At 45.0% G+C, this 26,180-nt stretch overlaps 1 protein-coding gene across 2 annotated transcripts in view; it reads left to right on the forward strand.

Moving 5' to 3' along the window:
* SNX1 (sorting nexin 1) overlaps positions 1 to 19,967 on the forward strand; it is a 43,760-nt gene extending 23,793 nt beyond the window's left edge. For both annotated transcript variants that reach the window (XM_078333335.1, XM_002753217.7), the window contains exons 3-15: positions 178 to 302; positions 838 to 904; positions 5,424 to 5,467; positions 7,961 to 8,102; positions 8,775 to 8,853; positions 9,429 to 9,504; positions 12,510 to 12,623; positions 12,823 to 12,916; positions 14,347 to 14,552; positions 17,256 to 17,399; positions 18,309 to 18,389; positions 18,823 to 18,894; positions 19,534 to 19,967. In XM_078333335.1, coding sequence (XP_078189461.1) covers positions 178 to 302; positions 838 to 904; positions 5,424 to 5,467; positions 7,961 to 8,102; positions 8,775 to 8,853; positions 9,429 to 9,504; positions 12,510 to 12,623; positions 12,823 to 12,916; positions 14,347 to 14,552; positions 17,256 to 17,399; positions 18,309 to 18,389; positions 18,823 to 18,894; positions 19,534 to 19,584 — 1,295 coding nt within the window. In that variant the 3' untranslated portion in view covers positions 19,585 to 19,967. The remainder of the gene's footprint in view (positions 1 to 177; positions 303 to 837; positions 905 to 5,423; positions 5,468 to 7,960; positions 8,103 to 8,774; positions 8,854 to 9,428; positions 9,505 to 12,509; positions 12,624 to 12,822; positions 12,917 to 14,346; positions 14,553 to 17,255; positions 17,400 to 18,308; positions 18,390 to 18,822; positions 18,895 to 19,533) is intronic.
* The last annotated feature ends 6,213 nt before the right edge of the window (positions 19,968 to 26,180 follow it).

A 26,180-nucleotide genomic window follows, 5' to 3' on the forward strand; every position in this document is an offset into this window, starting at 1 on the left:
ATCCTCCCCTTTTCTCCTTGTAAACATTTTGTGACTCTTAGTCTGAGTGATGCATAGATCACTCTATGTATTAAGAGTGCTTGCTATTGTTCTTGTAAGTTCTTAGCCTATAGAACTGAAGTTTAGCCTTCAAAAACCCGTTACTGACCTTCATTTAAAAATATCAACTGTTTTTAGATGCCACAGTGGAGCTATCCTTGGACAGCACACAAAATAATCAGAAGGTGCCAGCCAAAACGCTCGTTTCTCTTCCTCCACAGGAAGCCACAAATTCTTCGAAGCCCCAGCCAACCTATGAGGAGGTGAGAATCTGTGCTGATGGTCTTATCGCTTTTACATATTCAGGATTGTGTGCTGCTAATCTGAAGTGCAGTTGAGTATGAACCTTGAAAATATTTATGACTCTCGAAGGAGATCTTTATGGTTACTGGACAGCCAAAGTGCAATACAGGAGTCTTTCTTGGGCAGAGTATCTATTACCTAGAGCAGAAAGGCTTTCAATGGTTACTAAAGATACTTAGTGTGTGAAATTTCCATATTCAAGAGTATAGTTTCTCCTCACTCCATTCCTAGCCTGCAAGAGGCAAGTCTTTTGAAATCTGGCAGTTATTCTTGTCATCAAAATAAGATTTTAAGGGAATAGATGTAACAAAGACTTGTAAGCTGGCTTCTAATTTAAAATGTTGAGAGTTGGTTCGTTGGAATTGTTGGGAATGGACAAAAGCTGAATGCTGAAGGATACATCTTGATTTTATTAGATTGGTATAAGGTTATTACAGGGTAAAATTAATAGCTTTTTTTATATCAACTCTCATGATTTGTCTTTTCTTTAAAAAGCTAGAGGAAGAAGAACAGGAGGACCAATTTGATTTGACAGTTGGTATAACTGATCCTGAGAAGATAGGTAAGTGTTCTTAGGACTCCTTGTGATGTTAGGGGGTGGCTGTAGAAAGCACAGGTAGCTAATTTCAGGATGGCCACCCTCAGAGTCGAACTAGCCAATGTGAAATAGTTCATTAGTATCTTTCCTGTAAAAGTAGACCCCTTGCTATGTTTCTACAGCCAGAGTCTATAGTTACTTAGTGCATTAGTCAGTCTTTTCTTGGCTTTATGAAGAAAAATTAGAGTCATCAAATACTACTAGAATCTGTTTTTATTTTTATTCTTCTGGTATTTTAGAGACAAGGTCTCATTTTGTTACCAAGAATGGAGCACAGTAGCACGATCATAGCTCACAGTAACCTCCAGCTCCTGGACTCAGCAATCCTCCCGCCTCAGCCACCCCACCCTCCCAAGTAGCTAGAACTACAGGCACGTGCTACCATGCCGACTAATTGTTTTTTTTTGTAGAGAAGGGGTCTTGCCATATTGCCTAGGCTGGTCTCAAAGTCCTGGCCTCATGTGATCCTCCCTCCTTAGACTCCCAAATCACTGAGATTACAGGCCTGAACCACCGAGCTAGAGTTTCTTTTTAAAAACTCAAACAGGCCAGCCACGGTGACTCACACCTGTAATCCCAGCACTTTGGGAAGCTGAGGCAGGCATATCACCTGAGGTCAGGAGTTGAAGACCAGCCTGGCCAACATGGTGAAACCCCGCCTCGACTAAAAATATAAAGGTTAGCCAGGTGTGGTGGTGTGTGCCTATAATCCCACCTACTCAGGAGGCTGAGGCCAGAGAATCGCTTGAACCCAGAAGGCAGAGGCTACAATGAGCCAAGATCATACCACCACACACCAGCCTGGGTGACAGAGCAAGACGCTGTCTCAAAAAAATTTTTAAAAACCCAAACATTGTCTTCTCCTTCAGCATTGATAAGACCATTTTACGGTTTTTTGAGATAGTAAATTACATGTAAGCACCCTAAAAAATACAATATTCTAAAATTGAGGGATACTGAACTAATTTTTTCCCTCAAGAAGTTTGAAACTCTGTTTTATACATATATTGTTGATAACCTTATGGGATGGAGAAGTCTGTGGGACCCAGGTTTAATTGTACTCAAATTGGAGATAGATCTTCAAAAAGCGTAACACTTAACTTTGACTGGACTTGGATTTTTAGGATAGCTCTCTCCTCTCCCAAGCTTGTAAGCACTATCACTGCATGGAGAACAATAGGCTTTCCCTGTTCCAGCTGTGGTTCCTTACAGAAGAGGTTATACAGAGCCTGTCTTCCTAAACAGGAGTAGTGTTTATACAGTTAAGAGGACAAATGTAATTCTCAACCCTTGGTCTATTTGGAACTAGGGACAGGACTTTATTAGACTTTCTGCTAAAATGGTTGTCTTTTTTTTTTTTTTAGACGGGCTCTCACTCTGTCACCCATGTTGGAGTGCAGTGGTTCAATCACAGCTCACTACAGCCTCGACCTCCCAGGCTCAGGTGATCCTTCCACCTCAGCCTTCTGAGTAGCTGGGACTACAGGAGTACATCACCATGCCTGGCTAGTTTTTTTGACTTTTTGTAGAGATGGTTTCACCATGTTGCCTAGCCTGGTCTCTGGCCAACATGATTGTCATTTCACTGTTGATTTTAGGCCAGGTGCAGTGGCTCATGCAGGTAATCCCAGCACTTTGGAAGGTCAAGGCAGGAGGATCACTCTAACCCAGGAGTTCGGGACCGACCTGCCCATCATGGCAAGACCATGTCCTTACAAAAAGTAAAAAATGAGCCCTGTCTCTAGGACAAAACAAAAAATTACAGAGGCATGGCGGTACATGCTCGTAGTCTCAGGTATGTGGGAGGCTGAGGTGGGAGGATCACTTGAGCCTGGAAGGTCAAGGCTGCAGTGAGCCAAGATCACGCCTGTGCACTCTAGCCTTGGTGACAGAGGAAGACCCTGCCTCCAAAAAAAGAAAAAAAACTTTTTTTTTTTTTTTTTTTAATTTGAACTGTTGAGTTTCACTTTCCCCAGACTCACTGGTAGGAAGCTTTTGAGCATGTTATACAATTCTGTCATCTAACAATAGAGGACACCAAGGACCAAAAAGGAAGTAGCTTTCCATGGTAGAGCCTGGACCAGTACTTTGCATTATATGCCTAGATTCTCTCTTGTTTCTCTAGTATGTATGAATATTCTTTAAACACATTAATTTTAAGCTAGTTATTTGCTGCTTTAAATCCTTGGTGGAATAAGATGAATGAATGGCACTAATTGTCTTAAAGTGTACCAAGTCATGATGTCTGAACCTGGAGAGGGAACATACCGGTTTCTAAGGCTGCTGTGGCAAAGTACCACAAACTGGTTGAAACAACAGAAATTTCTCATACTTTTGGAGGCCAGAAATCTCAAATCCTACTGTTGGCAGGGAGCTAGAGAATGACTGTTCGTGCCTCTCTCTCAGCTTATGGCAGCCTCAGGCCTTGCTCGGATTGTGTGTCACTTCAGTCTCTGCTTTCACTGTCACATGGCCTTCTTTCTACGTGTCTCCCTGCTGCCTTCCCTCTATGCATGCCTGTTACTGTGCGCACATTCCCCCTTTAACAAATAAGGACGCCAACCTGAGTGGAGTAAGGCCCACCCTAATGTCTTCATTTTAGCTTGATTACATCTGTAAAGACCCTGTTACTAAAAAAGCTCACATTCTGAGGAACTGGGAGTTAGAGCCTAAAACGTACCTATTTTGAAGGGGACACAATTTATCCCATAACAGAGAGTAACTTAAATATCTCATGGATCAGATATATTTAAACACAAATCACTCTTGAGGATAAGCTTTCATCTTCTTGCACTGTAGTCTAGATTCTTAGTCGTGTTGACGCCAAGAAACCAGCTAATTAAAACATTTTCATATTCAAGGCCTGATCCTTATAACAACACATTCTGTTTGTGTGGGCTGTTTATTCAACATGTGCTTCTTGTTCCTGCACACATCTAAATAATTTAGAATTTAACTTTTACCAGGATATTCTTGTTAGAACCTTGGTAATTTGCATGTGTTATCTTCAACTCCGAAATTATTCTGGAAATTTACGTAAATTTAAAATCTTGTATTACTAGCTCATTTGCAGATCTGTGCTATGTACGTGCAGTATGTCTCCTTTCATGTACGTTGCCTAAATAAAAGCAGCTGAGAAACAAAATATATAAAGATCTTGCCTCTTCTATTTTCTCTGTGTTTGCATTTAGACTTTGTTAATTGCAGGCACTAAATTATGGGATTGACTTCCTGGACATTTAACCATAACTATTCTGCTATGAATGACATTTTGAATATTATGTCTATAAAGTTAATTTCTTTTTTTTTTATCAGTAGGAAACATTTTTGGTAGTATTGGATAATTTAGCAAGGTGGTTTAGAAAAGAACTAAAGTTGGTAATCAGTATAAAGTAATCTCTAAAGTTTAGCTTATGGTTTCTGTTTTATATGTACTCTGGGTAGGGGCTGCGGAAGTACAGCAGACAAGCCATCTATTCCTGTCTAAACTTCAAATTCTTGGTAAATTTTACAGGCATTTTCAACCATCTTATTGAAACCAAGTTGTAATGTGTGACCCTGCTGATCCAGTACTGTCTGCTCTTCCTTTCCCTGGCCCCTCACCCCAGAACCAGTTCAGGGGCTTGAGCAGCCGGTAATTGTTGACCTAGGTTTTCCTGTTTGATATGGGAAGGAATCAAGGGTCGGAGAGGCAGGGAACAAAACCAACCCCAGACACCGTAGTCCAGCACTGGAGCTGTGTCTGTTTGGATTCCAGAATATGTCTTTCCAGTGCTCAGGGTATCAATGGCATCTTTATCTTTTTAAGTGGTCTAGGTCAGGACATCACAGAGAAAAAAAACAGTAGCTAGAATCCCAAATTATTTAACAGTCAAAGGCTTTTTCATAAAAATAATTCCTCCAGGAAAGGGAGAGTTGTGTGACATTAGGCAGTCAAAGTGTCTTCCTGCCAGGCACTTTACTCTTGGTGAACATGCTAGATCAGAGAGGTCAATGTCCCCCCACCCCCAGCACCATTGGAGGGGGTTGTGACGCTATTTCTGAAAGAGCAAATCAAGCCCAGAGCTAGCCTAGGGTAGAACTACTTGTTTCCTTTTACATCAGTTGCTTCCTTCTCCTCCTGCTTTATACAGCAAGAGAATTGTTTGGTTTCGGACAGATGTGTGTAAGCAGCCCAAATATTGGCATGGTAACAACTGACGGATTGTCAGTATCCAGTGCTGCTTTGTGGAGGGTATAAATGGAGCCTGGCTTTGGAACAGAGGGCTGACTCTCTTGTGTAACTCAAACTGGGGCTATGTGTCACAGAGGCCCTGAGGCAAAGTAGGAACTGGATTCTAGGATTGCATATAAAGCTTGGGGATGAAACGAGCACCCCTTCTTATCCAGGGTTCCTATGGCGTATGACCCCTGGTTAAATGTTAGCTGAATTGGGACTGCTATGGTTTACAAGATAATCTCCTGCTTTCTTCTTCTCCCACAGGGGATGGCATGAATGCATATGTAGCCTACAAAGTTACAACACAGGTGAGTCCAGGTGACCCTGCTGATGACCATCTTCGTAGACCTTGGTGCTTATACCAAGATCATCATTCAGATTATTTCTGGGTACCTCCTTTGTTTCTTTGCCAACATCTTCATGTTTGCTCACCTGGAGCAGGCTTGCATCCCCCTTGGTAATCTCATCTGGGTACTCCAGACTGAGTCTTTTTAATACTTTTCCAGAGAGCTAACATTTCAGTGTGAAACTTTGTTCTATTAAGTCATGTGGTGTATCTGATACAGCCCCAGCCCTTTTAGAGAACTGTATGGTTTGGAGCTAGATTCGCAGATGGCTCTAAACTATCTTTTAAAATCTTCAATGCTTCTGAGGTTTCAGAGAGCTTCTTTTAATGCTTAACCTTTCGCTCCCCTGGTGTGGTCTCTTTTTGTATATAATGTTAATACATACAAAATGTACCCAATGTTGTATACAAGTTGTGAAGCATAATAAATGAAGCCCTAAGCTTAGCACTAGTCAAGTACCACCGAATCCACCTGCGTGTGTCTCCATCATATCCCCTGCCTCATACCTTAGAGGCAGCCTTTCTCCTGAGTTGTCTCTCATTTCCTTGATAAGAAATCTTTACCTCTGTAGATATATTTTAGACTGTTTGCTTTGTTTTGAGTTTCATAAAAATAGTATCATGCTGATAATTGTGCTTTATTGAGCATTTTTTCTTGTACCCATCCTTGATGGTCATAGCTTAGTTAGTTCATATACCACAAAATATTTGTGTTTTCCTGTTGTGAACATTTTCTGCTGCAACATTTTCCAGTTTTTGTAAATGGGAACTTTCTTTCTTTTTTGAGACGGAGTTTCGCTCTTGTCACTCAGGCTGGAGTGCAATGGCGTGATCTTGGCTCATCACAACCTCCGCCTCCTGGGTTCAGGCAATTCTCCTGCCTCAGCCTCCTGAGTAGCTGGGATTACAGGCACACGCCACCATGCCTAGCTAAGTTTTTGTATTTTTAGAGATGGGGTTTCACCATGTTGACCAGGATGGTCTCGATCTCTTGACCTCATGATCCACCCACCTCGGCCTCCCAAAGTGCTGGGATTACAGGCATGAGCCACTGTGCCTGGCCAGTAAATGGGAACTTTCTTGCATGTCTCTAGTGTACACGTGGAAGGGTTTCCCTAGAGTATGTAACCAGGAGTAATTCCCCTGGGTCATAGGTACAGCAAATACTGGACACAAGGAATACAAACTGTTTTTTAAAGTCTTTGTATCAATTTATACCCCCATCAGCAGTGTATAAAAGTTCCCACTGATTCACTTCCTTGCTAGCAATTGGTGAGACCAACCTCCTTAAATTTTGCCTATCTGGTGAGTATAAAGTGAACTCTTATTGTGATGTGGGCCTAACTTTTTTGCTAGGAGTCTGCTTTGTATTGTCTCTCTATTACTTGTTGGCCTTCGTCTTGTGAGCTCTAGATTATGATACTTTAGAAGTTAGTGTCTACAGCCTAGACATTTCATCCGATTCTTATCCTGCTCCCCACCTGCTTCCCCTTGTTAGCAGCACGTTCTCTGCCTTTGGTTTGGCTGCTCTAATTCTAGGAGCTAATACCCTTAAATAAGTTAATGAGGCTGGGCGCAGCGGCTCATACCTGTCATCCCAGCACTTTGGGAGGCGAAGGTGGGTAGAGCACTTGAGATCAGGAGCTTAAGACCCAACATGGTGAAACGCCATCTCTACTTAAAAATATAAAAATTAGCCAGGCATGGTGGCACACACCTGTAATCCCAGCCTCTTAGAAGGCTGAAGCAAGAGAATTGCTTGAACTTGGGAAGCAGAAGTTGCAGTGAGCCAAGATTGCACCACTGCACTCCAGCCCGGGTAACAGAGTAAGACCCTGTCTCAAAAATAAATAAATAAATAGGCAATGAAGGATGAGCTGGGCATGGTGGCATGTGCCTGTATTTTTAGCTGCTTGGGAGGCTGAGGCAGGAGGATCACTTAAGCCTGGGAGTTCGAGGCTGCAGTGAGCTGTGATTGCACCACTGCACTCCAGCCTAGATGACAAAGTGAGATCCTGTCTCCAAAAAAAAGCCAGTGAAGGATGAATGGGTTACTGGTTACTGTAGAATTCTAGCTTTAAACTAGAACTGAACATATCTTTCTTTAGAGCAAGAGTTCTTAACCTGGGAATTAAACTGTATTTGAATTTTCTTTTCTCAAAAGTCAACATAGCTTCAGATGTATTTGAATTTAATTGGTTGTCTTTATAATCCTATATATTTTATGCATTTAAAAATCATTATTCTGAGAAGAGCTCCTTAAGCTCCCAGACTGCCAAAGGGGGAACTATAGTTTTTAAAAGTTTAAAACTGTCTGCCTTGGAGAAAGCTATTTACCAGGTGACTGAAGTTTAGGGATCTGGGAAATGGGTTTCTTCAATGTCACTTGGATGGCTTTTAAGATACCATCCGCTATTTGGAATGAAATCGCTTTGTGTTTTTTCCTGTCCCCAAGACAAGCTTACCATTATTCAGAAGCAAACAGTTTGCGGTAAAAAGAAGATTTAGTGACTTTCTTGGTCTTTATGAGAAGCTTTCAGAGAAGCACTCCCAGAATGGCTTCATTGTCCCTCCTCCACCGGAGAAGAGCCTCATAGGTAAGCCTGTGGTCCTTCATTCCACTGGGATTGTTTTCCTTTGCATTCTCTCCAAAATTCACTTACTGTTTAGTATATGAGACAACTTCTATTAACAGTCTTGTGGTTAGAAAAGAGACATTTCCAGTGTTTTCGTACCCTGGAGGTCTAGAGAAAAATTGCATATTTTGGCCTGTTCTCTTCTTGGGTGCATTAGAGTCTCTGAGTTTAGCCTCCAGAGTTGTTATGTTCGTTTGTTTTCTCTTGGTCTTTAGGAGTCTTAAATGATTGCAGTTCCCTTCAGATTGAAATATGCTAAATTGGATTTGGGGTCAGAGGAAGGAATCTCTTCATGAACATCAGTTGATGTTTGTACTCAGGGTTCCAGGGCCCCGTTTTTAAGAAGATGTAAAGTCTGCAAGTCCCAGAGTTTAGAACCTTCAGCACGTGGAGACTAGTTTTCAAAAATGTCTGTCATGTAAAGAAGCCTTGGCTCATCCCTGCACATGACATAGGAGCAGTCTTGGGTTGTGTTTTGTAGTGCCAGCCTCATTGCCTTTCCTCCTGTTGACACTTTAAAAAAAACAGAGTTACCCTCTTCATGATGATTTATGGTTAATTCTGTTTTAGCAAGCACTCTAGGAGGTCCAAGAAAAGATGTATGGTTATTTTGCTTTTGAAATTCCATTCTAGGAATGACAAAAGTGAAAGTTGGGAAGGAAGATTCGTCGTCTGCAGAATTTCTTGAAAAACGGAGGGCCGCTTTAGAAAGGTAAGTGCCGTGCAGCCATTTTCCTCAATGACGTGAGCACAAGGGCGAAGCTGAAAGTGAGTCTTAATGATGAGACAATCCATTGAGTTAGAGGAGATGAAACTGAAATGAATTGAAGTTGCAAACCGCCATATTATCTCTTACCATTTCCTGAGTTGCTTATTTTCCCACCTTGGGAATAGACCATCTTCTGTTTTTTCCCTATCCTGAGTAAGCAGGCAGTCATATTCTTAGACAATCAAATATGAATGGCTCTGAGGTTTCTTTTTGACCAGTTGTTTTTCTGTGCCTTTTTGGAAATATCAAGAATGTGAACTTGAATATGCTTACAAGGGGAGTCCTACTTAAGTACCTTATCTGAGGGCTTTTTTTTTTTATTTTTTATTTTTTATGAGACGGAGTCTCTCTCTGTCACCCAAGCTGGAGTGCAGTGGTGCAATCTTGGCTCACTGTAACCTCCACCTCTGAGGGCATTTTAAGTAACAAAAGACATGGCATCACTGCTAGCACTGTGTGACGCCCAGAACCTTCTGAGGCCAGCTCAACTAACCAGATGATAACTGCTTATGTTTTAGGTACCTTCAGAGGATTGTGAATCATCCTACCATGTTACAGGACCCTGACGTCAGAGAGTTCTTAGAAAAAGAAGAGGTTAGTATTCAATGCAAACTGAATTTCATAATTTATATCTGCCCCTAGTGAAATGAAACTGGTTCGTTCTAAAATTGTGTGAGCACTTAACATGCCTAGTACCAGACTATATCCTACTTTTGTGTGAGCCCCTGAGAGTGACAAGTATTTTTCAGCCTTTGAAATAAAAGAAGCTCTGCCTGTAGTCAAAAGCAATTGGTTGTAGAGGTCAAATGGCAGCCTGGCATTGTCTTACTGGATCAACACAGTGATCTCTTTGGCAGGCCGTTGGCATGTTGTAGGTTACTTCTTGGCTCAAATTGAATGCATATTTTGTGTGAGGCAGGGCATTGGTTAAAAATCAGTTACCACAAACCACAGAACTGCCATGTAGCAAAAGTGTTAATTGAAGTAGACAGTCTTTTTTTACAGACCATGCATAGGCTAGTCATGATTGTCAAAAATTGGAGACAGCCCAATTGCTAACAGTGGAAGAATTACATAAAATATATCAATACAACAAATACTTGATTCTCATCATAAACAAAGTATACAGAAATGTTAGTACATGGAAGCATACATTAAAAGATTATAAAATGTAAAACCTGAAATAGCATATAAATACAGCTATAGGGTGGGCACGGTGGCTCATGCCTATAATCCCAGCACACTGGGAGGCTAAGGTGGGTAGATCATGAGGTCAGGAGTTCAAGACCAGCCTGGCCAAGATAGTGAAACCTCGTCTCTACTAAAAATACAAAAAATTAACTGGGCATGGTAGCGTGCACCTGTAATCCCAGCTACTCAGGAGACTGAGGCAGAGAATTGCTTGAACCTGGGAGGTGGAGGGTGCAGAGAGCTGAGATCGCGCCACTGCACTCCAGCCTGGGCAACAGAGCGAGACTCCATCTCAAAAAAAAAAAAAAGAAAGAAACATGTAAGTCATTAAGGATCAAAAGAAACACTGGAATAAAATGTTTTATCTCACAGGAAAGCAAACTAGAAAGAAGTAAGTGACCGGGTAGGGCTGTCGTTTTGTTTAATTTTTATTTTTAAATTTTTCTTTCATTTGTAAATAGTATGTGTTATTCCAGTGAAGAAAATGATACTAAATAAATGAGATTTTTTTAATGAAATGTTTTAATTAAAAACTCCTTGAATGGAGTTTTTAATTAAATGCTTGAAACCTTTTGGTCTTCTCTTGTGGATATTCCTAAATCCCTTCTTCCTTTTCACCCTCTCATCTCTACTCCATACCTCTAAGCAGGGTTTGTCTGTAGCAGCTCTGTGGACACTTTCAGTCAGATAATTCTTTGTCGTAAGGATCGTCCTTTGCATTGCAGGGGATTTTACCAGCATTCCTGGTACCTACCCACTAAATCCAGGTAGCACCCCCTCCCCAATTATAACAACCACAATCATCTCCAGACATTGCCAAATATCCCTTAGGGAGCAAAATGGCCCCAAGTTTAGAACTCCTGCTGAGCCGGGCACAGTAGCTCACACCTGTAATCCCAGCACTTTGGGAGGCCGAGGCAGGCAGATCACCTGAGGTCAGGTGTTTGAGACCAGCCTGGCCCACATAGTGAAACCCTGTCTCTACTAAAAATACACAAATTACACTTTGGGAGGCCAAGGCGGGTGGATCACAAGGTTAAGATATCCAGACCATCCTGGTCAACATGGTGAAACCCCGTCTCTACTAAAAATACAAAAAATTAGCTGGTCATGGTGGCACGTGCCTGTAATCCCAGCTACTCAGGAGGCCGAGGCAGGAGAATTGCCTGAACCCAGGAGGCAGAGGTTGCGGTGAGCTGAGATCACGCCATTGCACTCCAGCTGGGTAACAAGAACGAAACTCCGTCTCAAAAAAAAAAAAAAAAAAAAAAAAATACACAAATTAGCTGGGTATGGTGGTGGGTGCCTATAATCCCAGCTACTCAGGAGACTGAGGCAAGAGAATTGCTTGAACCTGGGAGGCAGAGGTTGCAGTGAGCTAGGATCGCGCCGCTGCACTCCAGCCTGGGCAACAAGAGCAAGACTATCTCAAAAAAAAAAAAGAACTACCGCCATAGAGTCCTGAACACTAAAATCTGACATTTTAGCATAGTGTGCTGTATATGCTATAGATTCTTCAGCATCCTTTCCATGCCTTAGAGAGTACTGGGAAGACTGAACATCAATCAAATTTTTTCTAAATATTTGGCATTCTTGGCTACTAGGTCATCCCTGAAAGTAGCTTTGATCTGAATAAATAATTCTCTTGTCCTTGGTATTTGTTTACTGAAGAAAATGCGAACACAGCACAGTTTTAGTGTCTTAAGACTTTTAAGCCCAGTTGTATACAAAGGAACTTTTGACTTTTAACGAGCGTATGCTTGGTACTTAAGTATTTCATTCCTGGGTAGGCAGACAATCTCAATCTGAGGTTGCCTGGCCACATAACACCCCAGTCTACTTTTTTTCTGTATAAAATATCAAAAGCTGAAAATGTTGCTGATTCTTTTTAACATGGTTCTTTGATTTTTCTTTTTTCTTTTTTTTGGAGAGGGAGTCTTGCTTTGTTACCAGGCTGGAGTGCAGTGGCTTGTAGTGGAGTTCTAGGCTTACTGCAACCTCTGCCTCCTGGGTTCAAGCAATTCTCCTGCCTCAGCCTCCCAAGTAGCTGGGACTATGGGCTGTGTGCCACCATGCCCAGCTAATTTTTTTTTTTTTTTGTATTTTAGTAGAGATGGGGTTTCACCATGTTGACCAGGATGGTCTCAATCTCCTGACTCGTGATCCACACGCCTTGGCCTCCCAAAGTGCTGGGATTACACGCATGAGCCACCGCACCTAGCCTGGTTCTTTGATTTTTCTTTATGCACATGTTAGTTGTGGATTCCTCAGGCTGCCTTTGAAAACAATTTACAGTTCAAATAATTGTCTGGCAAGTTTTGGGTGTGCCATCTGATGGATACTAATTCTTCTGAACCTAAAATAGGACTAGCAGATAACTTGCCATTCCTGCCTACTTGGTCTTGTAGCTGCCACGTGCCGTGGGTACCCAGACACTGAGTGGTGCTGGCCTCCTCAAGATGTTCAGTAAAGCCACAGACGCTGTCAGCAAAATGACCATCAAGATGAATGAATCAGACATTGTGAGTAACCCTGTTCCTCTTACCTCCACCTTCCCCTGAGGCCTATAGGTCAGAACCCCTAAGGAGTCCTAAAATTTCTGAGATTAGAGACTTTTTAATAAGATATTTCAATCCCCTTTTTAAAAAACAACTGCTAAGAAAAGACTGTAGTGCACCCATAGAAGTAATCTCATTAAAGCTCTGGGCTTTTGTGTTTCAGTGGTTTGAGGAGAAGCTCCAGGAGGTAGAGTGTGAGGAACAGCGCTTACGGAAACTGCATGCTGTTGTAGAAACTCTAGTCAACCATAGGAAAGGTAACAACCTCTGAAATGCACTTGGAGCTAGGGGAAATTGTTGTCTCCAGTGAGCTGGAGAAGGGAGGGCATGCTGTTCCTAATCCACTCAGCCATCCAAGTTGAAATTCTCAGCCCACCTGGTCCTTGATGTTCTGATAAAAAAAAGCTATGCTCTGCATTGCCTAGCAGAAAACAGGATTCAACACTGTGGGCATTGTAGTTTTCTACCTGGGTGGGGTGGCGGCGTGCAGGGAAGCCGTCCCAGACACGGCGTGACCTAGGGATGTAGGCTTCTATTGATTTCAAGTTGATGGCTTACATCCAAAATGATGTCATACATGCTTTAGCTTACATAGTCAAACCAGCAATGCATAAATGCAGGGAAACTACCTGTCTCCTAATCCTTCTTCTTTGTTTAGTGAAATTTGCTTAAGAGCTAGTGAAATTTTCCCAGTTTGATATTCTCCCTCTCTGCCTTAAACATGCTGATAATTAGAAATCTAAACAGACAGAAGACCCATAGCATGAAGCCAATGGAAATAAGGGTTGGCAAACTATAATCTGGCCCATGGGCCAAATCTGGCCCTGGTTCCTATTGCCATAAGCTATAAATTTAGATTTTTACATTTTTAAAGGAATGAATGGGGGTAGAAAATAATCTGTAGCAGAGACTATGTGTAGCCTGCAAAGCTTAAAACATTTATTATCTGGCTCCTTTACAGAAAGAGTTTGCCTGCTCTAGAACATGCAGGACTCTACCGTGTTCACCTACATTCACTCTTGCCTCCTGTACATAGAGGCTACCATTCATGAGCTTTAACATAAATATAAGAATAGTTCTGGCAGTGCGGTGGCTCACGCCTGTAATCCCAGCACTTTGGGAGGCTGAGGTAGGCGGATCACTAGGTCTGGAGTTTGAGACCAGCCTCACCAACATAGTGAAACTGCATCTCTACTAAAAAAATACCAAAACTAGCTGGGCATGGTGGCGTGCACTTGTAATCCCAGCTACTTAGGAGAATGAGGCAAGAGAATCGCTTGAACCTGAGAGGCAGAGGTTACAGTGAGCCAAGATCATGCCACTGCACTCCAGCCTGGGCAACAGAGCAAGACTCCATCTCAAAAAAAAAGAATAGTTCCTTTTGCCTGTTTGTGTTATTTAATGACTGGCCTTTGGTTCCCTAGAGATATTGGAGCTGCTTCCTTCAGGTAGGCCTAACCCAGTGAGACTCAGGATAGCTGGTGCCTCTCCCTCCTGCTCCTGTACCAGGCCACATTCTCTTTACTCTCCAAATACAGTTAACTGTGGTGTAAGTGCCTGGATTGCAGAACCCTGTTGCCAGATATGCAGTGGGCAGCATTGCTAAGACATGCCATGCAGCGTCAGCTGATTTGTCCCTTTTCCTGGTGAGATCAGAGAGGCCTCTGCTGTCTTTTCCTCCTTCCAGAGCTAGCGCTGAACACAGCCCAGTTTGCAAAGAGTCTAGCCATGCTTGGGAGCTCCGAGGACAACACGGCATTGTCACGGGCACTCTCCCAGCTGGCTGAGGTGGAAGAGAAAATTGAGCAGCTCCACCAGGAACAGGCCAACAACGACTTCTTCCTCCTTGCCGAGCTCCTGAGTGACTACATTCGCCTCCTGGCCATAGTCCGCGTAAGCTTCTGTTTCCTTTCCTCCTCCTTCCCTTGATTTGATTTGTCTTTCCTTTGCTCATCCCTTTCCCAAGACAGTTTCATCCCATTCTAGTTTGTAAACAGGTGTCACTTTTTCTACTTTTAAGAGAAAAGGTGTCGTATAAACCAAACAATCTATTCATCTGCCAGCCGGTTATCACTGAATCATTTTGAGGCCCACAGCCGAGATTCCTAGATGCATTTGGAGAAAAGACCACTCTTGAATTTCCAAATAGGTCGTCCCTTATTGTTGAAACTAGACAGTGTCCTCTGTGCTCCTTTCTTGAAGCAAGGTTCCTTACAGACCTGCTGTCTTGACCCCCTGGAGCAGTGACTTCCTCAGTCCTTTGGTCTTTGCCTCCTTAACAGGAAGCGGTGGCTCTGCTCTGGGTAAGAGTTCTTGCTGGCTTCTACTTGTCTTTCCAGTGAGGGCAGTCAGGTAACTACATGGAACTGGCTTGGCATTCCATGGAAGAGTGCAGCCAGGGGGCTGAGAGAGCTTGTACCAGAGCCCTCCCTGTGCTGTGCCACCCCACACTGATAACATTCCAGCCTGCCCCTCATCAAGCACCTCACTCTTTCTCCTGATGATCAAGCAGCGTGATTTCCCGTGAGCACTCCTAGCAGTTAACGTTAAGGAATCTTGACAGTGGTATTAGCCCTCAGGTGGCCTCCGTGAGACAGAGGAAAGAACCAAGAGGGAGCCTGGCGCCTACACTATAAGGGCCTAAGTCCGTCCCTGACTTGGCTTGCAATCAGGACGTGTGAGCCTCAGAGTTAGAACAATGCCACTCCTCGTTTCCCATCCCGTTTATCTCCCGTAGGGAGCGTCTGGGTTGTGTCAGGAATTGAGCTGTTCCCAGGCTGTCGCTTCCCCCGACCCCAGGGTGGAGTTGCTTCATAGAGGCTGTGAGGTTGCTCATTGCCTCTCCCTCTGCTATGTGGTTTGCTGCTAACTCCAGAGTGATAAGAGGCTTGAAAAATAAGCTGCTACGTGATTCTTGGAACTGGTCAGGCCACTTAGACTGGAGAGGCAGCCCAGGAAGGGTGCTCTCTGGGGGAAGCTTTCTGTCAGGAGCATTGCTTGGGTCTCTGGAGAGCACAGCTCTTGGATATAGCCCCAGGCAGAGTGAGCCTGCCTCACCCTAGAGCTCCATGGGCTAGGGCTGGGCACAGAACTCATGGCACAGAACTGTGAGTGGTCTTTTCTCAGAGACCCTCTACCTGCCTACCTCACGATTAAGGTGGGATTGGAGAGAAAAGCAAAAGTTTCTCTTCTGTTCTTCCCTGAGCATGGTGCTGGGCCACTGTTAGCCCAGTGGGTTGAGTTTGAGTCTTACTTGGATATGATATTAGCCCTTTACCTAATACTTTGACATTGAGGTGTTACGATGGGCAGGGGAGCAGCAGCGACAGTGCTGGGGCAGGTGAATTTGGTGGCATTGCCCTCCACAAAGTTCAAGTTTGGCAAAAGCCTTCACAAAGAAGGCATAGACAATATTTAGGGAAGGCCAGGCTCAGTGGCTCAAACCTGTAATCCCAGCACTTTGGGAGGCCGACGGGGGTGGATCACCTGAGGTCAAGAGATCGAGACCAGCTTGGCCAACATAGAGAAACCCCGTCTCTACTAAAAATACGAAAATTATCTGGGCATGATGATGAGTGCCTATAATTCCAGCTACTTGGGAGGCTGAGGCAGGAGAATCACTTGAACCAGGTAGGCAGAGGTTGCCGTGAGCCGAGATCGTGCCATTGTACTGTAGTCTGGGGGACAAGAATGAAAAAAGAAGAAAATATTCAGGGAACTTCTGCTGGGTGGCTGGCCCCAGGCACAGATCCTTGACCCAGGCTGCGGCTTGCAGCATATGAAGTGAATCCATGGGTGTGACTAGTCAGGCCAAGGGCTTCCTCCCCTGGAAATGTTGATTGTGGTCCGGGAACTGGAAACAAGGAAAACTAGCAAGCAGACTTTGGGAGCTTCTTGGAGGCCTTGGTAGCCTAGAGCACGTGAGTGTGTGGTTGGGAAGAAGCAGTGTTGCCCTGTGGTGGTTTGAAGCGTTGATTTAAAATGTGTTAAGCTAACCTTGTACATTATTGGGTGTCAGTTTCAGGGCTGCATCCTCAGGGTGGACTTCCCTGACATATTTCCCAGGCTAATCTAGGACCCTAGTTTCATGTTATAGTACCCTGCTGCTTTCCCAGTAGTCTACGTACTTATAAGTATCTATTTATAATTGTGAATGTAATGGTGGCCTTTTCCATTAGATGACAAATTCCATTGAAAACGGGACCGTGGGTTTCATCCACTGTATTCTTAGCCCCGGGCACGTCGCAGGCACTCAGGGAAAGTCTGTAGCCTTATGAACTGTCTGATCTGAGGGAGGTACTTTTGTAAGGCATAGTATTGGTCACTGGCATGAGGCCACCTACTGGCTCCCTGCCATCCAGCCCTGGGAGTAGCATGAAGCAGCATGGCACTGGCCTCCTGGAAGCTTGGAGAGGAGTCTTACCCAGGCTTTGCTCCTAGACATTAAACTTCCCAGCGAGGCACTAACATGTGGCTGCAGAACCTGCCCTTGCTCCATCCATCCCTAGCGCAGCTGCTGGGAGAGCCTGCCCCGAGGCAGAGACAGCAGAGCTCTTGAAGAGCTGGTTGTGCTCCTCCTCAACCCCACCCCCACAGGCTGCCTTTGACCAGCGCATGAAGACATGGCAGCGCTGGCAGGATGCCCAAGCCACACTGCAGAAGAAGCGGGAGGCTGAGGCTCGGCTGCTGTGGGCCAACAAGCCTGATAAGCTGCAGCAGGCCAAGGATGAGATCCTTGAGGTGAGTTCCCTGAGGCAGCCCAGCCATGGGTTTTTGTTGGCTCCAAATGAACCCAGCTCCCATCCCACCCAGAGGCTTGGAACCCCACAGCAGGCGAGGGTGCTGATTAAGTCTAAAGGGTGTGGCTGCTGAGGAAGCCTCTGAGAATGACTCCAGGCCTTCCCGAAGCCTGGTCCCCCTGTTCTCTTCCTACTCTACCCAGACTTGTCAAATCAGAATCTCTGGCCTGGCATGCTGGCTCACACCTGTAATCTGAGCACTTTGGGAGGCCAAGGTGGGCAAATCACTTGAGGTCAGGAGTTCGAGACCAGCCTGGCCACCATCGTGAAACCCCGTATCTACTAAAAATACAAAAAAAAATTAGCTGGGCATAGTGACGTGTGCCTCTAGTCCTAGCTACTCAGGAGGCCGAGGGACAAGAATCGCTTGAACCCGGGAGGAGGAGGTTGCATTGAGCCGAGATCGAGCCACTGTACTCCAGCCTGGATGGCAGAGTGAGACTCCATTTCCCAAAAAAAAAAAAAAAAAATCTCTGCAGGAGGGGTCCGGGCTGGGTCTTTGAAAAGCTTATTAGCTGATTCAGATCTGCCTTCTCATGAGAACTAAATCAGGTTTTCCAGGCCTCTCACCGCTGCTGGTGAGTGCCTAGCCTGGAGGCTGCTGGGGCACCAGAGCTTTCTCAAAGGACCACGCTTGGTCCCGGATGCCTGGAGCACAGCCAGCCCCTAAAGTGGCTTCTGCTGGACTCTGACTTACATGCAGAATTCCCTGTGACACCTCACCTCATCCACAGGGACAGAAACACATAATGATCAATCAAGAACTCATGTAAAAGTTGCTGTCCAACTGTGAAGTCTTAGTAATGATGCCATAATATGAGGTGATCCTTTCCTTCTTCCTTCTTCCCAGTGGGAGTCTCGGGTGACTCAGTATGAAAGGGACTTTGAGAGGATTTCAACCGTGGTCCGAAAAGAAGTGATACGATTTGAGGTGAGATAGATCCTACTTCTCACTTAGTGTGCAGTGCTCGTTTTGTCCAACTCTATTGGGTAAGGAGATAGAGGTGCCAGTGACTTGGCAATTCTCATGAGCAGGCGTGGCCTTCTTTGGGCGGGGGGGGGTGTGCTTGTTCATAGGCACAGTGGCACACTTACACTTGTGACTGAACCAGAGCAATTAGACACAAAGCTTGCAGCTGCCACATACCTTCGGCCCCGTCCTTTCTCCTCCACTTCCCATCTCCTGCCTTCCAGCAAAGCCTTTCAAGGCCTTGGCAGAGCCTCTTTGGCTGGAAATTACAGCTATTCCCCCTGCTGCTTCTACTTTCTCAAACTATGTTTGGCCTTGGTCAGCAATAAACACCGGCAACTCATCAAAAGGGAAAGGAAAAACTGGTCAGTCAGTGTACAATCTTGTCTCCTAGAAAGAGAAATCCAAGGACTTCAAGAACCATGTGATCAAGTACCTTGAGACACTGCTTTACTCACAGCAGCAGGTATGTAAGTTGTGCCTGACCTTCATCCTCCACTGCCCGCTCCAAAGGCTGGCTGCCGCCTTGGGGCTTCTGAGACAAGATGTGCAGGCCCTGCTTCTGAGGGGCTGCTGGGCCCTCCTATAGTCGATCATTGAAAATAACCCCTGCTGCTCTGACATGGAGCATCCAACAGGGTCTTTTATTAAGCAGGAGGGCCTGGCGCTGCTGCCCTCATTCTGAGGTGAGTTAGCTTTTGAGGACAAACTCCATCTCCCTGTAACTGCTTAGCCTTCCAGCAGCCACCCCATGGTACCACCTGGCCCTCCTGAGGCTGAGGCCTCATCAGTTTGTGAAACAATGGCCCCACTGTGAGGAGCTAACTGAGCCAGGAAAGCTGTGGCCACCACAGGGGTGCTCCCTTTGGGCTGGAGCCAAGACTGTCTTCAGAGACTGGCCTTGCACTTGGGGCTCAGGAACTGCTGCTTCCCCTGGTGAGAGGGAGGTGTGAGGGTCATGTGGTGAGTACAGCTGCTGGGAGCCTGCCTTTGTGGGGCGGAGGCACTTGGGGAGCACCAGGACATTGTGCTTGCTTCCTCCCAGGCTGGCTCAGGCTCTGCCACTAGGTGGGGGCACTTGCTTACCATCCCTACTTCTTTGCAGCTGGCAAAATACTGGGAAGCCTTCCTTCCTGAGGCAAAGGCCATCTCCTAATGGACCAAGGACCCCACAGCCCACTTGTGTGACGCTGCCTTTTTATACACTGTCCTCCTCCACCTTGATGGACCCCCATCCTGCATCCTGCCTAGGCTGGACTTAACCCCTTCGTCTTGTCCCCACAACCACTGTCCCCAGTTACTCTGACCATTATTTCATTTAGCTTCCATATATATTTTCTTACCTAAGAGAATAGTTTCCTGCTTTAAGCAAAAGACCTACAATAGGTGGCAGAATTATGGGATGGGGTGGAGTATTGATATAAATATATAAATACAAATGTATATTTTTCAGGATGTGGTTTAGGAACTGGGAATAACGTTTTCTGTTACTCCTGATGGTGCCATGAAAGGTTATGTAATAAAATATTTTGAAATCAGGTCACATGACTCAGAATGGTGGTGCTTCTTGCTTAGGCTGGGGACAGTTGGGAATCAGGTCTGGAATTCTCCTAACCAAGAAGGTGCCCAGGCACAGTAAGGTTTTCTCTACCGTTCACAAGTTTGTGCTGCTGCTTCCCTCTAGAAATGGGGTTTCTTTCTCTCTGCCTACCTCAGCTACCTGTTCTGAGGATCTCAATCTGCTTCATATTCCCACTTCTTAAGGGAAGGAGTTTTAAAAACATCTCTTAAAATAAGAGGAGTAAACCTATTCTCCTGCAAAGGAGGCAGAGACTTTCTTTCTCTCTTTCTCTTTTTTTGGTATCCCCATTGTCAAGCAGGAGCCTTTCTCTTTTATTCCTCCTGTTTCCCTAAGCTGCTCAGGGCTCTCTGAGTCTTGCCCTCTGATGGCAAGTCTTATATATAAACCTATTTTTGTCACCCATCAAAACACGTTCTCAGTAGACTGTGTGAAGGTGTGAAGGGCTGATAAGGACTTGATGCTTTATCTCCATAGACATGAAAGCCATGCCCTCTGCCTCTAGATAGGATGATCTAGCCATCCCTTCTTCTGGACTCTGAGCTGCTGAGCCATAGGAGGTTCAAAGAAGCTCTACTGTCTGTGCCCAGGAGGTAGCCTGCCAGCAGGAACCCCCAGGCACAGCCAAAGGGTGTTCACACAGATCTCTGCCAGTCTGGCTAGGGGAGGCCAGAGTCTCAGGTCAGTCAAGGCTGGGCTTCCCCCTTAGCTATGTCCACAGCTGCTCAAGCTGTACTCATCAGAGTGGACTTTGAAGCTCCTCTGTGAGCTGGAGCCGCTGACTGCCACTGTGGGAGCCTTGCCACCTCCAGCCCAAAGACGCTTCTGCCACAGGGGCCCCAGGTCCTGCTCTATCAGTTCTCTTTAGTGGGGGTCTAAGATTTGGGGCAAGCTAGCCTGAGGCAAGGAAGTGAAGTAAACAAGCTGATTTCCTGTGGAGGGACTCAGCACCAGACGAAGGGCCAGTGCTGCAAGGATTTTAATAGGTGAATTTTTTGGAAAAAGTCACTCTCTACCCCTCAGTATCCTTCCCATCTTTATTATATGCTTGCTTTATACATAGTGGTAATAATATACACATAAAGTATTTTGTATCCTGCTTTTGACATTCAACATTGTACATGTTAAAAGCGTATTTCCACGTTGTTATATAGCTTCGCAAAGTTGGTTTGTAAAGCCGTGTGATTCGAAGGCTTCCGTAGGGTGACTGTACCATAATTTCCATTCATCCCTTCTTGTTGGATTCTTGGTTGGGGTTGATGTGTTTTGTTGGTAACTTTCAAGTTTTTAATACAATTTCAGATTTACAGAAAAGTTGCAGGACTATCACAAAGAACTCCTGTATATCTTTTATCCAGATTTACCAAGTGTTTACAATTTATCCTATTTGCCTTATCTGTATTTCATGTCGTTTTAATCCTTTGAGAGTAATTTGCAAGGTACCCCATTATGCCCCAAAATGGTATGCATCTCCCTAAGAACGGAACATTCTATTCTAAGAGAAGGAGGGAAATCTTTTAGGAATCTGTAAGTATTGTTTTAAGTAATATTATGAAAATCAGGAAGTTGGACAGTGATTTCATACTGTTATCTAACCCGTGGTTCACGTTTAAATGTTGTCAGCCCAATAATGTCCCTCGTGGCTATTCTTTTTCCTGGTGCAGGATCATTGTTACATTTGCTTGTAAACGTGTCTCTCTCAGTACTGCAGATTCCTCAGCCTTTCTTTGTCCTTCATTACCATGACAGTTTTCAAGACTACAGGCTGTTTTGTCGAAGGTTCCTCAATTTGCATTTGTGTGATGGTTCCGCATGACTAGATCAGGCTTCTGCATTCTGGGCAGGAAAATCACAGAGCGAGGCATCCTCCGGGCAGCGGGATCCGCATATCATGTCAGTTGCTCCTAGTAATGTTAACTCTGTTCACCTGGTTGGGTTGATGTCTGCCAGATTTCATTTTAACTTTATGGTTTTCCCTTTGTAATTAACAAGTAATTTGTGGGGAGAGACTTTGCGACATGTAAGTACTTTGTTTCTCATTCACTATTTAGTACCAGTTGGTGAGTCTTGTCCGAGTTATTACTGTCGTGATTGACCGGCATGATTTCCTGACTCCATAATGCCTTCCACATGTATCGGCTGGCATTCCGCTTATAAAGAAGACATCCTTCTCACCATTTCTGTTATTCACTTGTTTATCAGTATGGATACAGTGATTCCTATTTTACTCAAAGTTGCAGCCCCTTGCTTTGATTTTATCTTGGTTCTCAAATTGTCCCAGATTTATATCAGCCTCTTGTGTGTTTTTAGCTTGTCCCCATCATTTTTCAGCACTTTCTTACCTTCTGGTTTAACAAGATGTTCCAGGCTCATCTGGAATGTTCCCTGCCCCAGCCCTCTCTGCAGGAAGGATTTAACAACATGGAAAAGGAGGCTGACTGGAATCAGCCATTTCTCCAGGGAGTCTTGGTTCCTTATAATAGAGAATGGTATTTATTTTTATTTGATTTGATTATTATTATTGAGATGGAGTCTTGCTCTTGTCACCCAGGCTGGAGTGCAATGGCGCAACCTCTACCTACTGGGTTCAAGTGATTCTCCTGCCTCAGTCTCCCAAGTAGCTGGGATTACAGGCACCCACCACCACACCTAGTTAATTTTTGGTAGAGATGGGGGTTTCACCATGTTGGCCAGGCTGGTCTCAAACTCCTGACCTCAAGGGATCCACCCACCTCAGCCTCCCAAAGTGCCCGACCAGAGAACGGTATTTAGAAACCTAGATCTAGGTGCCAGATGTGCTTATTGTTACCGGAATGTCATTGCCTCTAGGCTCTCACCAGGCAGTTTATAGAAACAAGATAGGGTAGAGATACCTGACATAAATAGATATTAAAAATCATGAATTCACACTGATGCTTTGAGTCCAGCCCCTTAGGTTTATTCCAGTCTCCCCGCTTTTCCATGTTGTTAACTCTTTCCTCCAGAGAGACAAAGATTTCAGCTTGCTTCAAGTTTCATCGCGTGATCATTCTGAAGTAAGTGTGTTTCTTACTTCCTTAGAATGATGCCTCCTCTGGTTTCAGAACTTCTCCCTCTGCTCCCTGTATCCCGAGGCTGATGGGGCCAGTTGTCTTTAGGGCTTGTACATTTTTGTAAAGAGCTTGCACATGTGGAAGTCAAGTAGGTCAGTAGTGGTTTAAGGGCATTGAGCTGGAAGCCTGTACAAGGAATAATAGGAGCACAGAGGAAGACAGCGGTGTTCCAGCTGGGGATCCAGGAGGGAGAATTTTGTGGAGATGCTTGAACTGAGTCTAAAAGGTGAAAAAGTGTTTGCTGCTTCTGCTGGGACCCTTCTGCCTCCCTGTCTGTCTGGGAGTGTGAGGTAGGCACAGCTAGGGACACATCAAGTGGCTTGGTGTGGCTAAAGTCAGTGAGGCCCATAGAGAAAAATGAACAGGAGCCAGATCACAGGGTGCCTGATAGGACCTGGGAGGTGCTTTCAACATCGCCATAGCTGCTTCGTGATCTGGACACACCAGAAGGTGTGAGACTGGAGGCAGGAAGAGCAGCCAGGCTCACCCCAACCCTCAGGAGAGCTGAGAAGGGCAGGTTGATGGGACCAGAGCTCGGGAGAGTTTCGGGAACCACTGAGATCCAGTCCCTGGTTTGATGAGAGCCCTCAGGGGAGAGGGAGGTAGCTAGCATGTCCCCCAGGCTTCTGGCTCAGACACTGGGTAAACAGTGAAGCCCTTTGTAACACGTGAGGCAACAGGTTCAGGGCAGATGGGAGGGGCAGCAGTGGTGGGGGCAGTGAGTGCTAAAGGTGTTTAGGAAGCAGTTCTGGGCCAGGTACAGTAGCTTACACCTGTATTTTTAGCATTTTGGGAGGCTGACATAGGAGCATCGCTTGAGCCCAAGAATTTGAGACCAGCCTGGGCAATATAGTGAGACCCTGTCTCTACAAAAATAAAAACAACTAGCTGGGCATATGTGGTGACGCATGCCTGTAGTCCTAGCTATGCAGGAGCATCACCTGAGCCCAGGAAGTTGAGGTTGCAGTGAGCTATGATTGCACCACTACACTCCAGCTTAGGTGACCAGAGCAAGATCGTGTTGTCTCAAAAAAAAGCAGCTCTGGATGGGAAGGGAGGCCAGTTGCCGTAAGCAGGGGAGATAGAGTAAAAGGAGACTTTGTTTTATTTAAAGGTGGGACAAACATAAGCATGTTAATAAAATTCAGAGAAGAAAAAGAGAAGAACTATCAGAGCCATGTTTGGAAGAAAGTGTGGTCTGGAGCACAGCAAGGGGACCTGTGTTCAGAGGGTGCCTCACTGCTGAGGCCACAGGAAAGAATCCGTAGTGGAGGGGAGGCTGAAGAGGGGAGGTTTCATGCTTGATAATTAAAAATTTATGAGCTAGGGATGTCACATTTACCTGTTTGAACCAAGTGATTTAGATAAAAGATATGGAGACAGGTCAGCACTTCCTTTGCTTTCCCCAGGGCTAGTTCGGCACTCGGGCTCTAGAGTGCCAAAGATGAGGACTGGGCTCCAAGCTGGGGTGACCCGAGTATTCGGCGTCAGTACTTCGTGACAGAATAAATGAGGGAAATGGGAATGAGCCAGAATTGTTCCCTCACACAGAAATACTAGCAACTGTCTGCTCTTCCCAGAAGACTTTCATTCTGAATGCTCTTGTAGCTGGGAACCCTAAAAAAAGTCTTTGAAGCAACTCAGATTTTAAAAAAGGAGACGAATTGATGGAAATCTCAGGATGGGGCCAAAATGTGACTGGAGTGTGTGCTGATGGAGGCGTGTCCTTTGCTGAGCCCGCCCAGGGCCCACAGGAAGGCCGCAGACTTCAGGGGCATCAAGCCCCAAGGTAGTGGGATTTTTCCCCACAAGTACTTGGCAGCCTCGGGGGATGGCGAGGCAGGAGAAGATAATGGGGACCCCTGGCTCCAGTCATAGGAGGGCACACCTTTGCTGTGGTGCACACATGCCTGGACATACACTGTCTTTGAAGACACCAGCTAAGAGTCTCTGCTCCATGTTTGGACAGGGCCAGACCTGAGCTGAGAAAAATGGACGAAAACAACTCAGGCCTGTATTCTGGTGCCCATGTCACCTGCCGATACTGTATCCTGGGATAGAGTCGGGTGATTTACTGTCTCCACCAAACCGTAAACTCTGGGGTGGTATACCTTTATAACTCCATGGCCCCCAGCAAAGATTTGGACTTAAAACAGGTGTCAAATAGATAACTATGGAGTGATTGTTCCCCAGTTGCAGGCTCTGCCACCTGACAGTCATACTGTCTGGGAGAGGACCCAGCTCACCCTTTTCTCTCTATCTCCCAGTCCTTTTCAACAGTGCCAACACCTCCCGGAAACTGACTGCAAATGTGCTACTTCTCCCTCATGTGTGGCCCTTGGAGCCTGGGTTAATGCTGGGCTTGGTACCTTAAGCACCCTTTCTCCCTTCCCCATTTTCAGTCTCAGAATTACACCTGTCCGAAGCGGGTGTTTTCCAATGCCCTAGATGGGAGTGTAAGTGTAAAGGAGATGGGGGCATTTGCCTGTGTCAGACATTCACTGAGGATCCTCATAGGTGCTTCTAGAAACCAAATTCTCGAAGATGACCAACCAGAAATGCCTGTCTTAGTACTGTTTACAGTTGCAAAAACGGAGACCAAATGAAATGTCTATCAGGAGGGGATTAAGTGAATTATGGTACAGTTACACCACTGAATATTCTACAGCCATCGACAATATATAGCTATATTCATTGACAAGGAAAACTCACATTTTTGAGTGAAAAAAGCAGGTTATAGAATTGCATGATATTCACATTTATATAAAACTTTATATATGGGAAGGATGTTGACTGAATTGTTAATAACTTTGATCACCTCTAGAGATGGAAGTTTTAATACCATTTTGTATTGCTTAAAATTTCTATGTATTATCATTATAATGAGAAAAATCAAATAAAGCTATTTTCATTATGGGAAAACAATCCGGTGCATTCTTTGAGGCCTGTGCCACATGTCTGTTCTCCAGGCAGCTTCCCCTGATATACCTTCTGTGCCCTGCCCCAGACTGGAGTGGAGCCCTGCATCTGTCGCCCTCTTCAGCCTCTGGTTTTTCTCTCCTGTGTGGTGTCAGCTCTGAG

Source organism: Callithrix jacchus, chromosome 8, assembly GCF_049354715.1.
Source record: "Callithrix jacchus isolate 240 chromosome 8, calJac240_pri, whole genome shotgun sequence".
NCBI classification, from domain to species: Eukaryota; Metazoa; Chordata; class Mammalia; order Primates; family Cebidae; genus Callithrix; species Callithrix jacchus.